An 18,871-nucleotide genomic window follows, 5' to 3' on the forward strand; every position below is an offset into this window, starting at 1 on the left:
AAAGCATGTATTTGTACATCTTTAGAAAGTGAGCAAAAGAACGCCTCCGGTTGAAGGTTGAGGTGTAATGGACACTACTCTGCAGCCTAAAGGTTGAAAACTCTTTGGGCGAGATTTTCCGCGCCCACCCCACCCCCAGGGTCTTCCGGTCTTGCCGCAGGTCAATGGACTTCTGGCTGGGGGGAACCGTCTCGCCCGCGGCGGGTCCCACCCGCGATAGGGCCGGAAAACCCCAGCCTTTACCACATTGTAGCGGACCATTATTCTAAGAGGACAATGTACTTACTGAGCACATTCATAGAAGTGTAGTTAGCTTTCCTGACCTTACTCTGCCGATAGGTTTGTTAAACCTTTCCTGACACAGGGTTGCATTGGGTGGGTTTTGCAACTGTTATTAACTTTTTTTTAATATTCTTTCATGGGATGTGGGAATCATTGGCAAGGCCAGCATTTGTTGCCCATCCCTATTGGCCCCTGAACTGAGTTGCGTGCTAGGCCATTTCAGTGGGCAGTTAAGAGCTTGTTGCTGTGGATCTGGAGTCACATGTAGGCCAGGTAAGGGTGGCAGATTTCCTTCCCTAAAGGACACTAGTAAACCAGATAGGTTTTTAATGACAACGATCTGCCCAAGGTTGGATTTGAACCCATGTCCCCAGAGAATTTTTCTAGGCCTCTGGATTACTAGTTCAGTGACCGAAGACCTTTTAGAACAGAGATGAGGAGAAACTTCTTTAGCCAGAGAGTGGTGAATCTATGGAATTCATTGGCACAGAAGGCTGTGGAGGCCAGGCCATTGAGTGTATTTAAGACCGAGATAGATAGGTTCTTGATTGGTAAGGGGGTCAAAAGTTACGGGGAGAAGGCGGGAGAATGGGGTTGAGAAACTTATCAGCCGTGATTGAATGGCGGAGCAGACTCGATGGGCCAAATGGCCTAATTTCTGCTCCTATGTCTTATGATTCAAACAAAATGAACAGGGGAGTGCTCGTTTTCGCTGATTTTTATAACAGGCAGTATAATTACAACTGCACTGTGATCAGACAAAGAACAAAGATTATAGAGTTTCCAACATTCGCGATGATTTTAAAATATCCCAATAACAAACACTGCTCTTACCTCACTGCGTAGGTCATTCGGTCAGGCCGCAACGCCCTCATCATACACAGCTGCTGTAACGTTGTCTTGTTCTTCCATTCCTGTGGAAACTTCTCTTTTTCTGGACATTCGGACTCTGCAAACTTCTTCCATCGCTTGGCAGAGCCTTCGATGTCACGGTCAAGGTTTCGAAACTCCTCCATAGTCGACAGTGCCTAATATCAAGAGGTTACAATAGATTTTTAATTAAAGTTTCTTGCAATCTTTTTTTCATCTCAGTCTCTGAGTTTTCCAGCTCCCTGCATCCTCACACTATGGAAATCAAAGCACAGTGGCTATCCCTCAGTCTCTCTCCTGCCTACAATACTTAAGCTTATTGCTTACTTTCACGTATGAAAAGATGGCAGCCAACAGCACGGTATTGAGCAATTAATTTGGCATTTCTGCTGAGATACCTGCAGTGGGTCTACCCACCGGTGACACATTGCTCTGAAAGAATCTTTGAACAGAAAATAAGAAACTGTTTACATGCTGAGGGAGGAAGAAAGCTGGAGGCAATGTCTATAATGAATAACTACCATGTGCTAAACTTCAGAGTGCACAGCGTGCATTGAAAAGTCATTCAAATGTTGTAGCATAATAAAAGGCCTATTTTACCCTTTTTTCTGTCAGCGATTTTCCCTCCCCACCTCGCTTCTGAAATCATTGATTGTTTGTCAGGTACAGTCCTTGGTTGTTCCTTGTCCTCAGTCGTCATCCTTCATGTTTGAACTTAAATAGCAATTTGCAGCAGTTCATCTAACCAGAAGAACATCCCTGACCTCACTGGATGTCCACATACAAGTGCTATTAACACAGAGTATTACATAGCAGTTAGCAGTAATGATCCTTCTGATCTGCTTTTGCATGGCAGGGCATTGTTCAGGTGAACTGCAGCACTCTCGTGCCACCAAATCAACTAATTGGCACATATCAGCGATCAAAACTGGGCCTCTTCTTATTTCAGGACTCAACTTTTCACTGCCTTAACAGCTGAGCTACTCTGCTTATCCTGATTCCTTTATATCATTAGTTAGCTATTTATCATCACATATGGAAACATCAACTCCTCAATATGGACAGAAGCTGGCTTTCCATTTATTGAGGAAGATGGACTACAGACGACTAAAATAAGATGGGACGCCTCACCAGATGCCTGGTCTAAGTTCTGCTGAAACATATCACCTGTATGTTGGTTTCCCTGTTTTAAGAGTCAGCCATTGTCAACCCACCTGCATTTCGGTGCAGAGAACATTTCATTTATTTTTAAACGTTTATGAGAAAAGATAAGCTCACCATCATGCGTATTAGTGCCAGAAAATCTCTTGGGACATTTGGCTTGTACATTTGTTTGAAAGCACACGTGCTCTCCACTGTCCACGGTACAGTAACATCAGCTCAAGTGCATTGATGCTGATTTCCCTAACTGTAGATCCACAGAAAATATCCATTTTCCTGGCAGATAGGTCAGGAAAAAGGGAGTAGAGCCCATGGGACTGGGTCTCCGTTCCCTTTGCACTGCCAAGGGATTTCCAAGACCTCCTCCAAAACATGGAGAGCAACTTGCCCCTGGAATAGATATAGCCCCTTAATGCTAATAAGGGGAGGGGGGAATTTTCCCAGATTCCCAAATCAATTTCCCATTTTTGGAGTCCAGGTGAGTGCAAGTGCAGGGATATCCTAAGAAACCGACTATGTGAGCCTTACGCCCTCACAATGGGTGGCCTAAGACAGTCTGAAGGAAAGCTCCAAGGTCACTGGCCAAGAACACAGCTGAAAGCCTCTGAGGCCTTTCCATCCCTGTTTTCCAGCACATGGCTGTACGACGAGGTGGACCTGCCCCAAAGATATAGCCAGGCCTTGCTTATAATAGGGCCCACCATATTTAGACTCAGAAAATGCTGGAAAAACTCAGCAGGTCTGACAGCATCTGTGGAGAGAGAAACAGAGTTAATGTTTCAAGTCCGCACAACTCTTCTTCAGAGTCAGATGCACAGTTAAACACAAATATGCAAAAGTTGTTAGTCTGTTCTTCTGCCATAAACTTCACAAAAGCAGCATTTCAATGTGTGACTCAGTATTGTCATGGATTGCATATTGTGAATTTGCTGTATTTGCACACTGTAAAAGAACTGAAATGGCTACAGATATTCAGGGCTATCAATTTTAATGACATGATACGCCTTAATGACTTACAATCAACCTTTCTGGCATTAAAAAAATAACTATTATAAGGTTTTTTTTATTCATTCATAGGACGTGGGCATCACTGGCTAGACCAAAATTTATTGTCCATCCCTAATTGCCCTTGAGAAGGTGATGGTGAGCCCCCTTCTTGAACCACTGCAAACCATGTGTTGTAGGAACACATACACTTCTGTTAGGGAGTTCTAGGATTTTGAGTCAGCGTCAGTGAAGGAATGACAATATATTTCCAAGTCAGGATGTGTGACTTGGAGGGGAATTTGCAGGTTGTTCTCATGCACCTGCTGCCTTTGTCCACCTAGGTGGTAGAGGTCACGGGTTTGGAAGGTGCTGTCGAAGGAGCCTTGGTAAGTTGCTGCAGTGCATCTCATACATGGTACACAGTGTTATTACTGTGCATCAGTGGCGGAAGGAGTGAATATTTGTGGATGAGGTGCCAATCAAGTGAGCTGCTTTGTCCTGGACGGTAAAAGCAAAATACTACAGATGCTGGGAATCTGAAACAAAAATAGAAATTGCTGGAAAAGCTCAGCAGGTCTGACAGCATCTGTGGAGAGAAAGACAGAGTTAATGTTTCGTGTACTTATGATACGGACTTGAAACGTTAACTCTGTCCTTCTCTTACAGATGCTGTCAGACCTGCTGAGTTTTTCCAGCAATTTTTGTCTTTGTCCTGGATGGTGTCCAGCTTCTTGAGTGTTGTTGGAGTTCCACTCATCCAGGCATGTGGAGTGTATTCCATCGCATTCCCGACTTGCACCATGTAGATGGTGGAAAGGCTTTGGGGAGTCAGGGGGTGAGTTACTCGCCGCAGAATTCCCAGCTCTTGCCTGCTTGTGTAACCACAGTATTTATATGGCTAGTCCAGTTCAGTTTCTGGTCAATGGTAACCCCCAGGATGTTGATAGTGGGGGATTCAGTGATTGGATTCTCTCTTGTTGAAAATAGTCATTGCCTGGCACTTTGGTGGCACGAATGTTACTTGCCACTTATCAGCCCAATCCTGGATATTGTCCAGGTCTTGCTGCATATGGGCATGGGCTGCATCAGCATCTGAGAAGTCGCAAATGGTGCTGACCATTGTGCAATTATCAGTGAACATCCCCGATCCTGACCTTATGATGGAGGAAAGGTCATTGATGAAGCAGCTGAAGATGGTTGGGCTAAGAACACTACCCTGAGGAACTCCTGCAGTAATCTCCTGGGACTGATATGATTGACCTCCAACAACTGCAATCATTTTTGTTTGTGCTAGGTATGACTCCAACCAGTGGAGAGCTTTCCCCCCGATTCCCATCGGCTCCAGTTTTGCTAGGGCTCCTCGATGCCACACTTGGTCAAATGCAGTCTTGATGTCAAGGGCAGTCACTCTCACCTCACCTCGGGAGTTCAGCTCTTTTGTCCATGTTTGTACCAAGACTGTAATGAGCTCAGGAGCTGAGTGGCCCTGGCATAATCCAAACTGAGCATCAGTGAGCAGGTTACTGCTGAGTAAGCACCGCTTGACAGCGCTATCAATGACATCTTCCACCACTTTACTGATGATGGAGGGCAGACTGACGGGCGGTAATTGGCCGGTTTGGATTTTCAAAAATTCATTCATGGGATGTGGGCTTCGCTGGCTGGGCCAGCATTTATTGCCCATCCCAAATTGCCCTTGAGAAGGTGGTGGTGAGCTACCTTCTTGAACCGCTGCAGTCCAAGTGGTATAGGTACACCCACAGTGCTATTAGGGAGGGAGTTCCAGGATTTTGACCCAGCAACAATGAAGGGGTAGTGTTTTTATTTTCAAGTCAGGATGGTGTGTGACTTGGAGGGGAACTTGCAGATGATGGTGTTCCCATCTATCTGCTGCCTCGTCCTTCAAGGTGGTAGTGGTCATGGGTTTGGCAGGTGCTGTCGAAGAAGCCTTGGTGAATTCCTGCATTGTGTTTTGTAGATGGTACACACTGCTGCTACTGTGCATCAGTGGTGGAGGGCGTGAATGTTTGTGGATGTGGTGCCAATCAAGCAGGTTGCTTTGGCCTGGACGTTGTCAAGCTTCTTGAGTGTTGTGGGAGCTGAACTTATCCAGGCAAGTGGGGAGTATTCCATCATACTCCTGACTTGTGCCTTGTAGATGGCGGACAGGCTTTGGGGAGTTAGGAGGTAGGTTACTGTTATGAGACAGCCTTTCGGTAAAGCTGAGTTATTTAAAAATCCCAGCGAGAAACTTTAAACAACTGTCACAACCTATATTTTTCAGTGGTATGTTTAAGATGCAGCTCTAAATTCAGGAATCAGGCCATTAGTTCTTGAGAGGTTTTTATGTTAAACTAACTGAAACATTTTATTAAGTCACAACACATTAACCATGTACACATGGCTACAAATTACTACAATCATAACTTTTAACAAATTCCCAGGCGAATCTATATTAAGGCAGCAGCAACCTATAGACTTTCAACAGACACCAGGCAAAGGACTTTCATCTTACAAATTCAAAATGCGGTTCCTTTCACTTTGGTTCCTGTGGAGACAGTTGTAGGCTTACAGATACTTTGATCTTACATTGCCTCTGCTCTCCACACACAGAACTGCTATACCTAGTACAGCTCATCGAACGTAAATTCTCATTGTATCACCAGCCTCTTCTAACAAAAAAATCCCTTTCATAGTACCAATTTTATTAGTAATATAAACATATTGTTTGGCCTCTGCTAGCAAGGTGCCAGATTTCATTTGCCTTCTTGAATGGTCTATTCAAAAAATCCAAATACACTCTACCTCTCTTACATCTCAAAACTAGGACACATCAAAGCACCCAGACTAGCTGGTTTTAATCCAATTAAGACACACCCACAGACTAAACCTCTATTTTAAAAGAAAAGTATTTTCCAATAATGTTATATCCATTACTAGCTTCAGGACAGTTATTCGTCGCACGATTCCTAGCCTATGACCTGTTCTTGTAGCCACAGTAGTTATATGGCTAGTCAAGTTCAGTTTCTGGTCAATGGTAACCCCTATAATGTTGATAGTGAGGGATTCATGATGGTAATGCCATTGAACATCAAGGGGCGATGGTTGGATTCTCTCTTGTTTGAGACGGTCATTGCCTGGCATTTGTGTGGCGTGAATGTTACTTGCCACTTGTCAGCCCAAGCCTGCATATTGTCCAGGTCTTGCTGCATTTGGACATGGACTGCTTCAGTATCTGAGGAGTCACAAGTGGTGCTGAACATTGTGCAATCATCAGCGAATATCCCCACTTCTGACGTTATGATGGAAGGAACGTCATTGATGAAGCAGCTGGAGATGGTTGGGCCTAGGACACTACCCTGAGGAACTCCTGCAGTGATGTCCTGGAGCTGAGTTGACTGACCTCCAATAACCAAAACCATCTTCCTTTGTGCTAGGTATGACTCCAACCAGCGGAGAGTTTTCCCCCTGATTCCCATTGACTCCAGTTTTGCTAGGGCACCTTGATGCTCGTCAAACGCTGCCTTGATGTCAAGGGCAGTCACTCACACCTCACCTCGGGAGTTCAGCTCTTTTGTCCATGTTTGAACCAAGGCTGTAATGAGGTCAGGAGCTGAGTGGCCTGGCGGAACCCAAACTGGACGTCGGTGCGCAGGTTATTGCTAAGCAAGTGTCGCTTGATGGAACTGTTGGGGCTGCGCCTTCCAGTTGCCGAGCGGGGGGTGGGGCCTGCTCACTGACATGATGTTGGGTGGGTGTCCCAACGTCATCCCGCGTCATTTACATTTTCAGGTTGGCGGGCACAGAGCCGATTCGGCTGCGCGCCCACCGACCTGTCAACAGCCACTTAAGGCCATTAATAATGTAATTGAAGTAATCACTGGACCTGCCCATCCAACCTTAAGGTTGGCGGGTAGGCCAGGAGCCCTGGCGGGGTTCTGAAAAATCATGAAACCTCATCCACGGGCGGAATGAGGTTTCATGAGGGTATTAAAATTTGTATGAAATGTCTGAATAAAAGAGGTTGAATTGTCCCAGCTCATGTGACAGTGGCACGTGACGGGACATGTCAATAACTTTTTTTCTCATCTTTATTCAATGTTTCAAACCTGAGCCGATCTCCCTGAGGCAGCACTTTATCTCAGGGAGATCTGTGCGCTCTTTCATGCACATGTGCGAAGGAGCGAACTCCCGGCTGAGGGAATCCCTCCCACCGCCCGCACAGGGAGCGCAAAGCACTTCCTGGCGCACATCACGCTGGGCGGGCCTTAATTGGCAGCGTGCCCCCGACTGGGGGCGCTGATCGGGAGCCCCCCTGCTCACGCCCGCTCCTGCACAATCTCCCCGGCAGGGGGAAGATCCTGCCCTTGATGGCCCTTTCCGTTACTTTACTGATGATTGTGAGTAGATTGATGTGGCGGTAATTGGCCGGGTTGGGTTTGTCCTGCTTTTTGTGTACAGGGCATACTTGGGAAATTTTCCACATTGCCATGTAGATGCCAGCGTTGTAGCTGTACTGGAACAGCTTGGCTGGGGACGTGGCAAGTTCTGGAGAACAAGTCTTCAGTGCTATTGCCGGAATATTGTCAGGGCCCATAGCCTTTGCAGTATCCAGTGCCTTCAGCCGTTTCTTGATATCATGTGGAGTGAATCGAATTAGTTGAAGATTGGAATCTGTGATGCTGGGGACCTCAGGAAGAGGCCAAGTTGGATCATCCACTCAGCACTTCTGGCTGAAGATGGTTTCAATGCTTCGGCCTTGTCATTTGCACTGATGTTCTGGGCTCCTGCATCATTAAGGGTGGGGATATTTATGTAGTCTCCTCCTCCTGTTAGTTGTTTAATTGTCCACAACCATTCAGGACTGGATGTGGCAGGACTGCAGAGCTTAGATCTGATCCATTGATTGTGAGATAGTTTAGCTCTGTCTATTACTTGCTGCTTATGTTGTTTGGCATGCAAGTAGTCCTGTGTCATGGCTTCACCAGGTTGACACCTCATTTTTAGGTATGCCTGGTGCTGCTCCTGGCATAACCTCCTGCACACTTCATTGAACCAGGGTTGATCTCTCAGCCTGATGGTAATGTATAGTGGGGGATATGCCAGGCCATGAGGTTACAGATTGTGGTTGTGTACAATTCTGCTGCTGCTGATAGGCCACAATACCTCATAGATGTCCAGTTTGAGTTGCCAGATCTGTTCAAAATCTATCCCATTTAGCAAGGTGCCACACAACACGATGGAGGATATCCTCATTGGGAAGATGGGACTTTTGTCTCCACAAGGACTGTGTGATGGTCATCCCTCCAGATACTATCATGGACAGATGCATCTGCAGCAGGGAGATTTGTGATGATGAGGTCAAGTAGGCTTTTACCTCTTGTTGGTTCCCTTGCCACCTACCGCGGATGCAGTCTAGCAGCTATGTCCTTCAGGATTCGAGCAGATTGGTCAGTAGTGGTGCAACTGAGCCACTCCTGTTGATGGACACTGAAGTCCCCCCACCCAGTGTACATTCCATGCTCTTACCACCCTCAGTGCTCCTGCCCAGTGGTGTTCAACATGTAGGAGTACTGATTCATCAGCTAAAGTGTTTGGGGGGGTTGGAGGGAGGCAGTAGGTGGTAACCAGCAGGAGGATTCCTTGATCATGTTTGACCTGCTGCCGTGAAACTTCATGGGATCCGGAGTCGACCTTGAGTACTCTAAAGGCAACTCCCTCCCCACAGTATACCACTGTACTGCCACCTCTGGTGTGTTTGTCCTGTCAGTGGGACAGGACATTCCCAGGGGTGGTGATGGTGTTGGGACATTGCCTGTAAGACATGATTCTGTAAATATGGCTATGCCAAGCTGTTGTTTGACTAGTCTGTTGGTGTGCTCGGCCCGTTTTGGCACAAGGCCCCAGATGTTAGTCAGGAAGATTTTGCAGGGTCGACAGGTCTTGGTTTGCCATTATCGTTCCTGGTCCCTAGGTTGATGCCGGATGGTCCATCTGGTTCCAGTAGTAGCGGTTTGATACAACCAATTGCCTTGCTAGGCCATTTCAGAGGGCATTTAAGAGCTGACCTCATTGCTGTGGATCTGGAGTCACATGTAGACCATACTAGGTAAGGACAGCAGGTTTCCTTCCCTCAGGGTCAATATTGAACCAAATGGGTTTTACAATAATTGACAATGGTTCCAAGGTCACCATTAGTCTAAGTTTTGCGGGTAAAATGGTTCGGGAGTCTAGAACCAGGGGACACAATTTCAAAATAAAGGGGATGCCACTTAAGACCAAAAGGGGAGAAATTTCTTTGCTCAGACGGTTGTGAATCTTTGGAATTCTCTACCCCAGAGGGCTGTGGAAACTTAGTCATTGAGTATGTTTAAGGTAGAGATTGATAGGTTTCTGATTAACAATAACATGAAGGGTCATGGGGATAGTGTGGGTAAAAGGCATTAAAATGTTCGATCAGCCATGATCCTATTGAATGGGGAATGCACCAATTGATGGCAACTGACAGTTAACTGCCAAGCATTGTTCGAAATTTAAACCAGGCAGCTTGACAAAAAGCCTCAACATGTCTCTTTTTTCAACAATTCCTAACTTTTAATTTCAGATTCATGAATTGAATTTTAATTCCACCAGCTGCCATGGTGGGATTTGGACCCATGTCCCCAGAGCACTACCTGGGCCTTGGAATTACCAGTCCAGTGACATTATTGCTATGCCACCACCACCACCACCACTTCCACTCTCTGGCAATCACAAAGCCCACAAAAAGTCACGTTAAACTGGTTAAAGTCACATTTTCCCCAAGGATTATCTGGATGATTAAGTTGGAACTTACATTAAAACAAGTAAGAAGTGATCTAACTTAGAAGAAATCCTAGATTCTATATTTGCTATACAACTTAAATGCCTTGTCATTTGGTCTTTATCTTTGTATAAATGTAAAAGATGGGCAAAATAACACAGCTGTACTTCACAAGGGCATCCAATGCCACTGGAAATGATTACATGACTGGATGGGGAAAGCATATTGAGAAAGGCACAATTGGATGAGGGAGAAGCAAATGAAAATGCTTCTCCTATTTATGTGGTTGAAATGGAAAATGCAGTTTTGAATTAAGTGTTTCAAACCCAATTAATCAAATCAGCAGTGTATGTAATATTGACTATGGCTGATATATTTATTTTTGTTACTCTATGTTCCTACGTTGATTTACCTAAGCATGGTAAGAATGTGCTTCCCATTAGTTCTAATCCTTGGGGAAATTTTGAAAAATCAATGTACATTTACAACTAGAAGAATGATTACTTTGTGCTTAACTGTAAAATAAAGACTGGACGTCAACTAACATTTAAAACATTGAAATGTAATTGGTGCAATGCAGTCCAAACATTTCAACTTTATTTCGTTCAAAGTGAGTGGATATTCAGAAAGTATGAATTAAAATATTTAAGAGTCTCACTTTGTTCAGTTAAAAAAAAAACTATTGTTTTAAGGAACCCACAAATACTTGTCCATCTGCATGGAGTAGTGGGGCAGAGTGGGCTATAGGCATTTGTAACTTCAGGTGCTTTGAGCTTCTATAGTGCAATCACAGGAAAGACAAGGACGTTTTTGGTACCAATTAGCACACTTGGTTTTTTTTAACGTTCTAAATGAATTTTATTACAAAGTAAATTCAACAGATTATTTCTGACCAACTATTCATGACCTGCCTAGCAATGGGTGTTAACAGTATATTAATTGTGTTCAATTGTATGCAGGTGGTGGAAATTAATTGGGAAGTCACTTGAAACTTCCATGTCCAAATGTAGCAAGACCTGGGCAATATCCAGGCTTGGACTGACAAGTGGCAAGTAACGTTCATGCCAGACAAGTATCAGGCAATGACCATCTCCAACAAGAGAGAATCCAATCATTGCCCCTTGATGTTCAAAGGCATTACCATCTCTGAATCCCCCACTATCAACATCATAGGGGTTACCATTGACCAAAAACTGAACTGGACTAGCCATATAAATACTGTGGCTACAAGAGCAGGTCAGGGGCTAGGAATCCTGTGATGAGTAATTCACCTCCTGACTCTTCAAAGCCTGTCCACCATTTACAAGGCACAAGTCAGGAATGTGATGGAATACTCCCCACTTGCCTGGATGACTGCAGCTCCCACAATACTCAAGAAGCTTGACACCATCCAGAACAAAGCAGCCTGCTTATTGGCACCACATCCACAAACATTCACTTCCTCCACCACCATCGCATAGTAGCAGTAGTGTGTACCATCCACAAGAGGCACTGCAGGAATTCACCAAGGCTCCTTCGAACGCGCCTTCCAAACCTGTGTACACTACCATCTAGAAGGATAAGGGCAGCAGATACATGGGAACACCGTCACCTGGAAGTTCCCCTCCAAGTCACTTACCATCCTGACTTGGAAATATATCATCGATCCTTTACTGTCGCTGGGTCAAAATCCTGGAACTCCCTTCCTAACAGCACTGTGGGTGTACCTGTACCACATGGACTGCAACGGTTCAAGAAGGCAGCTCACCACCACCTTCTCAAGGGTAACTAGGGATGGGCAATAAAAGTTGGCCTAGCCAGCAAAGCCTACATCCCGTGAATTAATTTTTAAAAAAGATCCTTATAAATAGACACGGATTAAATCTGTACTTTTTAGTTTAGGAGGTGTATGCTTGCAATGCGTAACTCTGTAAATAAATATAGATTGGTTCCATGTCTATCCTCCACCAGCTGGCTTTCTGGATTAGAACAATGGGGTGCTGACTAATCTGGGATTTAATGCTTATTGCTGCAGTTTGTTTGCTCTCTAGTAACAGAACATTTATAAAAACGAATACACCACTTATAAACTTGTCTTACCATTGAGTTCAAAAGTAACTAAAAGGAATGGGATTTTTGCAAGAATTATTAAAAAATAATAGGTAGAACAGTGGATGTGAAGTCTTACATGAAAAAAATGAATCAATGGTTCTCATTGGCCTTAGTGCTGGGTGGTATAATAAGGTAAATTTACAAATTTACTATCAGCATGAACCTAGCCTGTAATTAAGGCTCAGATCATCAATAAGATAGAGATTCGTTCGGTTCGGTCTGGATGTTTCATCTAAAAAAAAAATCAATCTTGGCTCTGATTGGGAGACAAATGAGCAGTTACATTTTAATATATTTAGATATAAAACATGCTTCAATTTACCACTCTTAGGAGCTGCTAATGTCTACCAATGTCTAACACAAGCACAAAGAAAATAGCAACACAGATCTAAATGAATGCTGGACACCAAATACAAAAAGGCACACGGGGTGGTGCTGGGTGCCTGACCGTAATGGAGAAGAAAGCATAGAGCAATCCTTGTATATCCCTACACCCTTGAAGGCTCCATTTGTTTGAGAACATGGGCATTTAATAAAAAGACAATTGGACCGTAACTTCCTTGGAGTGGAAATCAGTGTCGGATTGTGGATACAGCAAGTGTGTGCTTCTGGGCAATTATCATGCAAATGTTTACCTGTGAAGTTCTGAGTGGGATTCCTCAGTGCATCTTTGAGATACCCCCCCAATCCAACTCTGGGGAGCTTTGGAGGTTATGGCCCAATGATTTTTTTTTACTTTCAACAATTATATTCATTAAACTGGCCAGAATTTGAAGCCAACATGTGTGACTACTTCAGACTTGAGTCTGAGGAAAATGGTAACATTTTCCATCAAAGTAGGATTTGGTGTGTAAAGATTAATAAAGTGAGGCTAAGTGCTCTACTGTTTTCAGGTGGATAAAGGCACTGAATACTCAGGGAATCCCAAGCAATGTAGGCCCAGAATCTCATTTATCGTAAATACGTTGTTATTTATAGCCGCTGTCTTCACCGATCACTCCAACAGGAGGTTACATGGGTGTTTCCTGCTTATGCTGCAATGTAAAGACTTGAATGGAATTTTAGTATAATCAAAACCAAGTAAACTTGAGTGCAGTATTATAGAAGCACTGTTGAAATGCCATTCTTCAACAGCACACTTGGACGAAGAAGAGAAATGTCAGATACTGCTTTACTCTTGCGCTTCCAAGAATTGTTTTCTATGTACAATGTATTTTTAGTGTCTCAACAGCATATTTATTTATCTTTTCAGAGAGATGTGACTACCAAGCGCCAACTATGCCTGTGGAGCAAACAATCGAAGGCAGCCAGGAGCAGGACTTGCAATTTCGCTGATGGAGATCTGTAACTCATCCTAGGGGAGACTGAAATGAGGAGAAACTGACTTGTAGGTAGCAGGATGGCCAAGCTGGCAGGATCATCAGTCATGACGTATGAGGGAGGTGGCACTGGTACAGAGTGCCAACTGTTTTACTCCCAGGAGCCCAGACTAGTGCAGGAAGAGGTTCAATGATTTAACCAGAGATAGAAAAGTATATCATTCACCATGCTCTCCCTTTCATCCTTGCTCACCCTTCCTTACATCACTTACACATTCCCTTTCCCTATGATCTCAGCTGTAGTTCAGTGAGTAGCTCTCTATTCTGAGTCAGAAGGTTATAGGTTCAATTTCCAGTCCAGAGATAAAAATTTAGGCTCTCACGCTAGTGTGGTACTGAAGAAGTGCTGCACTGTTGGAGGTGCTGTCTTTTGGATGAGATGTGAAATCAAGGCTCTATCTGTCCTCGTAGGTGGATGTAAAAGATCCCATGGCACTATTTTGAAGAAGCGCACAGGGCCTTCTCCCTGGTATCCTGTTCAATATTTAACCCTCAGTCAATGTCGCTAAAGCAGATATCTGGTCATTAATACATTGCTATTTGTGGGAGTTTGCTGTGTGCAAACTGGCTGCTGCATTTCCAACATTATAGCAGTGACTACATTTCATTGGACATAATGCTTTTAATTGGGACATCCTGAAGTCATGAAAGATGCTAAAGAAGTGCAAGTCTTTCTTTTTTTCTTTCTCATTGTAGGACAAGTGGCACACAATCCCTGTCAAAGGCAGACCAACAGAGGAGGAATTTGCTCTTTGTAAACTGATTTCTCCCTGCACCTCCCCGAATATATGAGCATCCGGCAACTGGGCTCTTACACTGCGGGGACCCATCATGCGGTAAATACCAAAGCCCCTTATCTCTTCATGGCAGCACTCTGGCACATTACACTTGGCCTTACATCTCCTTTCAATATATACTGCAGCCAAAAGGGGATATGTTTAACTATTCTGACTGGATACTCTTTCTCCTGCACATCCAGCATTGCAGCTGGAGAAGGACCAGCTGAAAGAAGAAGCAGGAGGCAACGTGGACCCAGGTGAAGAGAATGATGAGGAAAAAGCTGAACACCAGTGTCCCATCCTTAAGTCCTCCTTTAAGAACACACCATCCTTAAGAATGCCAAGCCCCTCTGTCTTAATCCCCAAGTCACCCCTCTCACTTGTCCAGGCAACCAGTGCACAGACTGTTGTCAGGGAGGGAGGAGCCTGTTATCCATAGCGAGGAAAGCTCCCTGAGTGAGACATAAAGCATGGGGGACCTAGAAAAGGGATAAATAGGGGAGAAAGTGGATAAGCTGTGTCCTGTCACGGAGGCAATCAGAGGCCAAAGGCCTCTGAAATCAGGTGTCCCCCAAAATAAACGGCAGCTTCAAGCAGTGAAATGTCTAAGTACAGATCATGTTTAGGCACAGGGGCCTGCAGCTCAGGATTTTCTGGTTTATATCCGAACAGAGATTTCATCCCACCCTTGGATGCGATTTCATCAAAACTGTAAAGGCCGCCTGGCCGATTGGCCTGTCCGCCAACCTTAAGGTTGAACGGGCCACAAGAAATTGCTTACAATTGTGCCGATAATCTGGATGGTGGCAAAGGCTTCCTTTGGTACCATTGCGCCATTTGGTTTGATGTGGGGAATAAAATAATTCTATATTAACACTGATATTAAGATGTGCATCAACAGCTTTCAAAATAGACAAATGTAGTTATTAGCATTAGTAGCTTTAAGTGTAGTTGTAAGAGTTCTTCCTAAGGGATGGTACTGACGGAACCAACTTAAAGACCTTCACAGCTTGGGTAAATAAGGCACTAAGGACATAACACAAACAGACAGGGAGTCATTAAATCACAGACATGAACACATCCCTGCTAAGGCAGAAATGCCACAACTGTTGAGATAACAGGGGATATCTGCAGAAGGCTTTTGATTAAGTGATGTACGTGTAAGAAATAGTGTTTTGCTGTAACCCAGATCTATAAATGTGCTACAGAGGCGTTGTATTATTGAGAGATGTCCTCGGAAAGACAGTGAGGACTGATCTCCAGCATACGCTTGAACTAAAGACCTTGTTTACTGGAACTCTCAAACTCCGGTGGTCTCAACTTTAAACCACACCAGATTGGCGCTGCGAGCAGAGTCCCCAGTATCGGACACGGGCATCGGATCGAAGGTAGGCAGCAGAGGATGGGTGAGGACATTCATTTACCACCCATTAGTTAGGGCATTTGGCGTTTGAAACGGAAAGCCGGTGGGCAGTCTAGGGATTAGAGCCAGCATATGGGTCTGAGAGTGCAGTAACTAACGGTAGTGTGGTGCCATGAGCACTTTTGGTTCCTTGGTTAAACAAGAAGGAAGGGATTATTGTAATTGTTTCCAGGTTAAACTAAAAGTGTAGTGAGAAAACCAGTGCTATAAAATGGTATTGACCGTTTCCTATTGTCTGGTGTAGTGAGAAAACCAGTGATGTAAAACGGTATCGACCGTTTCCCAGTGCTCGGTGAGGTGAGAAAACCGGTGGTACGGGGAGGGATCTGACTCCTGGTAAGGAAGCAATAATAGTCGTTGGACTATAAACATAACATCTGCCATAGCAGACAAAAAATTGCAGTAGGGACCCGAAAGATCCACCACTGAATTTTTGGTCAACAACTTAAAAAAAAAATTGATCTAAGTCACATGCTGTTTGTTCTGGAGAGAGAGAAAGAGAGAGAGAGAGAGAGAGACAGAAAGTGAGAGAGAGGTACCTGTGGGAGGTTAATGAGCAGTGACAGGCAGGAGCAGAGGAAATGTGAGCTTCAGTCGTTTCGATTGTCCCTGACCCTTTTATTCCCCCTGCTGCTACTTGAAGTTTCGTTTAGGGTATGAAAGTTTTAAGTTGTTAAGATAAATGTTATAAGAATGGAAATGTATACCTTTATATGTATGTGTGTTTGTGTCTGCAAGGAAGAATTTGTATGTGAGCTTTAGCGTGTTTTCTTCCCTAAATTGTCATGTGTGTGGGGTTCAGCACTTTTGAGTCAAACACCTCATATTGGATTAAAGGAAAAGCATATGCAAACATTCCAATGTTCTGAGTATAAGGTTCGAGTTGAGGTTTCTGTCTAAAATCACAATTTGAAGATATTGTAAAGATAAAATAGGGTTTTCCTTTGTTTGAGATGAACCCATCTTTGCACCACTCCCTTGTAGACTAGTGGGGAGTAACTCTTTCCACCAGCCTCCAAACTGATTGGGATTAATTAATTTTAGTTCATACGAGTTGATATTCTAAAAATTCTGAGGAAAAAATTACCTGAAATTCAAAGGGATTCTAGGAAAGCAAAACGACATAAACACACGGTCCAGGTGGTTTTTATGGACAAAAAGGGGTTTCTTTTGAAGAAGAGATGAATTAAATATGAAAGGAAATCTGCAGCACAATAATGCTGTTATTTGAATTTGGGACAATCTTGAGATATGAAAAATATGTAATTTAGCAAGTTACTTTTGAATAAATGGGACGCTATCCAAGATAAAGAATACGTGTTGATAAACGTGTGGGACTTTTAATCTGGATACAAATTTCTACACATGAGAAAGAGGAAGTTTTAACTTTAATAGTGTAAATTACTGTTATTCAAGTTTAAAAATTTGAGGTTTAGTTCTCGATAATGTTCTCAAAAGGGATTTTTTTATTTTAAAAGGTTTGACAACAATTGACACTAATTCAAATGCTGCAACCTTTTTGTATTTGTAAGTCTGTTCCCAAAATATAAAGTTAAGCTCAAGACCTTGACAAAGTTTGGCAGAAATCAAATTTTTGGCAGAGATAATGAATCTGGGATAATTTTAAAATGAGAAAAAAATGGTCAGACACAATCTAGTGGATTACTTTTGAGAAAATAAAATGTTGTTTGAGGAGAAGAAGATAAGGAAGCAAAACATGTTAATGTCTGGAATCAAATAGAAATGTTTGATTTCTGTTTTAAAAATGTAATGAGAATATTTCATTGGACTGTAAAGTCTCTCCAGACAACCTGGACAAGATAAGATGGTAGCTATTGCATGGGTAAAATGGTATGAGGAAATGATTAAGGGTAGGAGATAGAGTTTGGGAAAGAGGACACAATATACAAACTGTTTTAAGAGAACCGAATTTGATAATCTGGCCATCATCTGAAATATTGGAACCACACAGGGAGAGATAAGTGAAGATCTAGAGACAGAGATCCCAATTGAATGGAGTGGTTAATATGGCCCAAAGAGTGAGGAAACATTTTAAATGATCAAGGCAATAGAGAAACTGACTTTAAGAGAATCTTAAGATGATCATGGTCAGATGGAGTAAAAAAAACATAAGGAATCTGTAGTTGAGACAATTGAAGGGTAAGGAGAAATAATACTTAACAATTTACCACAAGATGGATACAGGTAAAGGGAAAGCTGGAAAAAGGCTAATTAGATGTATTATTGACTATGTTAATGTGCCTGCGAGCTACACAAAGTAAAAGCACAGGATTAGCACCACAAGGACAGACAGAGTTAAGCAGCTCCCAGAGAGAACCGCCTCTAGAAGTGAAGTTATCGAGCCATTGAAAGATAGGATAAGAAGAGTTGTGTAGCCAGCTTAAGGAATTGAGGTCCGAGGTGAGGCAGCAGCAGGAGATAGCGGAGCAGGAAAGAAGTGAGGGGGAGCAGCTCTCCAGGGAATGCCAGAAGTGAGGGATAAGGTAATGGTTAAGGGGACAACAGAACGATTAGGATCTATCCCGCGATGGCAGGGACCTTACTGGATAATGATGACCAGTGACATGTGGACGTTTGGAAACATCGGTCACAGGTGAAACCTTATATCTCACGTACTGTTTCCGTCAGCAGGAAAGCAACCAGCAGCTCGTTGAACTATGTTCTTTCTGGCGAATCCCCAGAGCCAGCCAATGTGAAATCACAGTCAGGGGCCAATCGCAGTCCATTTTCCATCTGCTCCCAGGCCCGACGACCGAAAAATACAGGCCCTGAAATGCTCAGCGCTGCCGGGGTGGGGGCGTGAAGAGGGCAGGTGCCAACCTAACCGAGGGTGAGGCTGAGCACTTCTAGAGGGCTTCCTGAAGGCACACAGCTGCCCCAGGGAGCTGCAGGCCTCCACAGACTAGAGGAGACGAGAAAAATGCTGCAAAGTATGTCCATGCAGCACAATCAAGCACCTGAAAGCAAACCTCATAAAAAAAACCAGTCCCCCAGATACCTCTCTTTTTATTTTATTTCCCCACGTAGGTTTCATCCCGCCCTGGATCGAGGTTTGAGCAAAAGTGTGAATGCTGCC

General features: G+C 43.8%; 1 protein-coding gene across 2 annotated transcripts in view; it reads right to left on the reverse strand.

Moving 5' to 3' along the window:
* dnah9 (dynein, axonemal, heavy chain 9) overlaps positions 1-18,871 on the reverse strand; it is a 563,627-nt gene that overhangs the window by 107,216 nt on the left and 437,540 nt on the right. For both annotated transcript variants that reach the window (XM_078570706.1, XM_078570707.1), the window contains one exon: positions 1,117-1,310. In XM_078570706.1, coding sequence (XP_078426832.1) covers positions 1,117-1,310 — 194 coding nt within the window. The remainder of the gene's footprint in view (positions 1-1,116; positions 1,311-18,871) is intronic.

This window comes from Cetorhinus maximus, chromosome 24 (assembly GCF_964194155.1).
Source record: "Cetorhinus maximus chromosome 24, sCetMax3.hap1.1, whole genome shotgun sequence".
Taxonomy (NCBI): domain Eukaryota; kingdom Metazoa; phylum Chordata; class Chondrichthyes; order Lamniformes; family Cetorhinidae; genus Cetorhinus; species Cetorhinus maximus.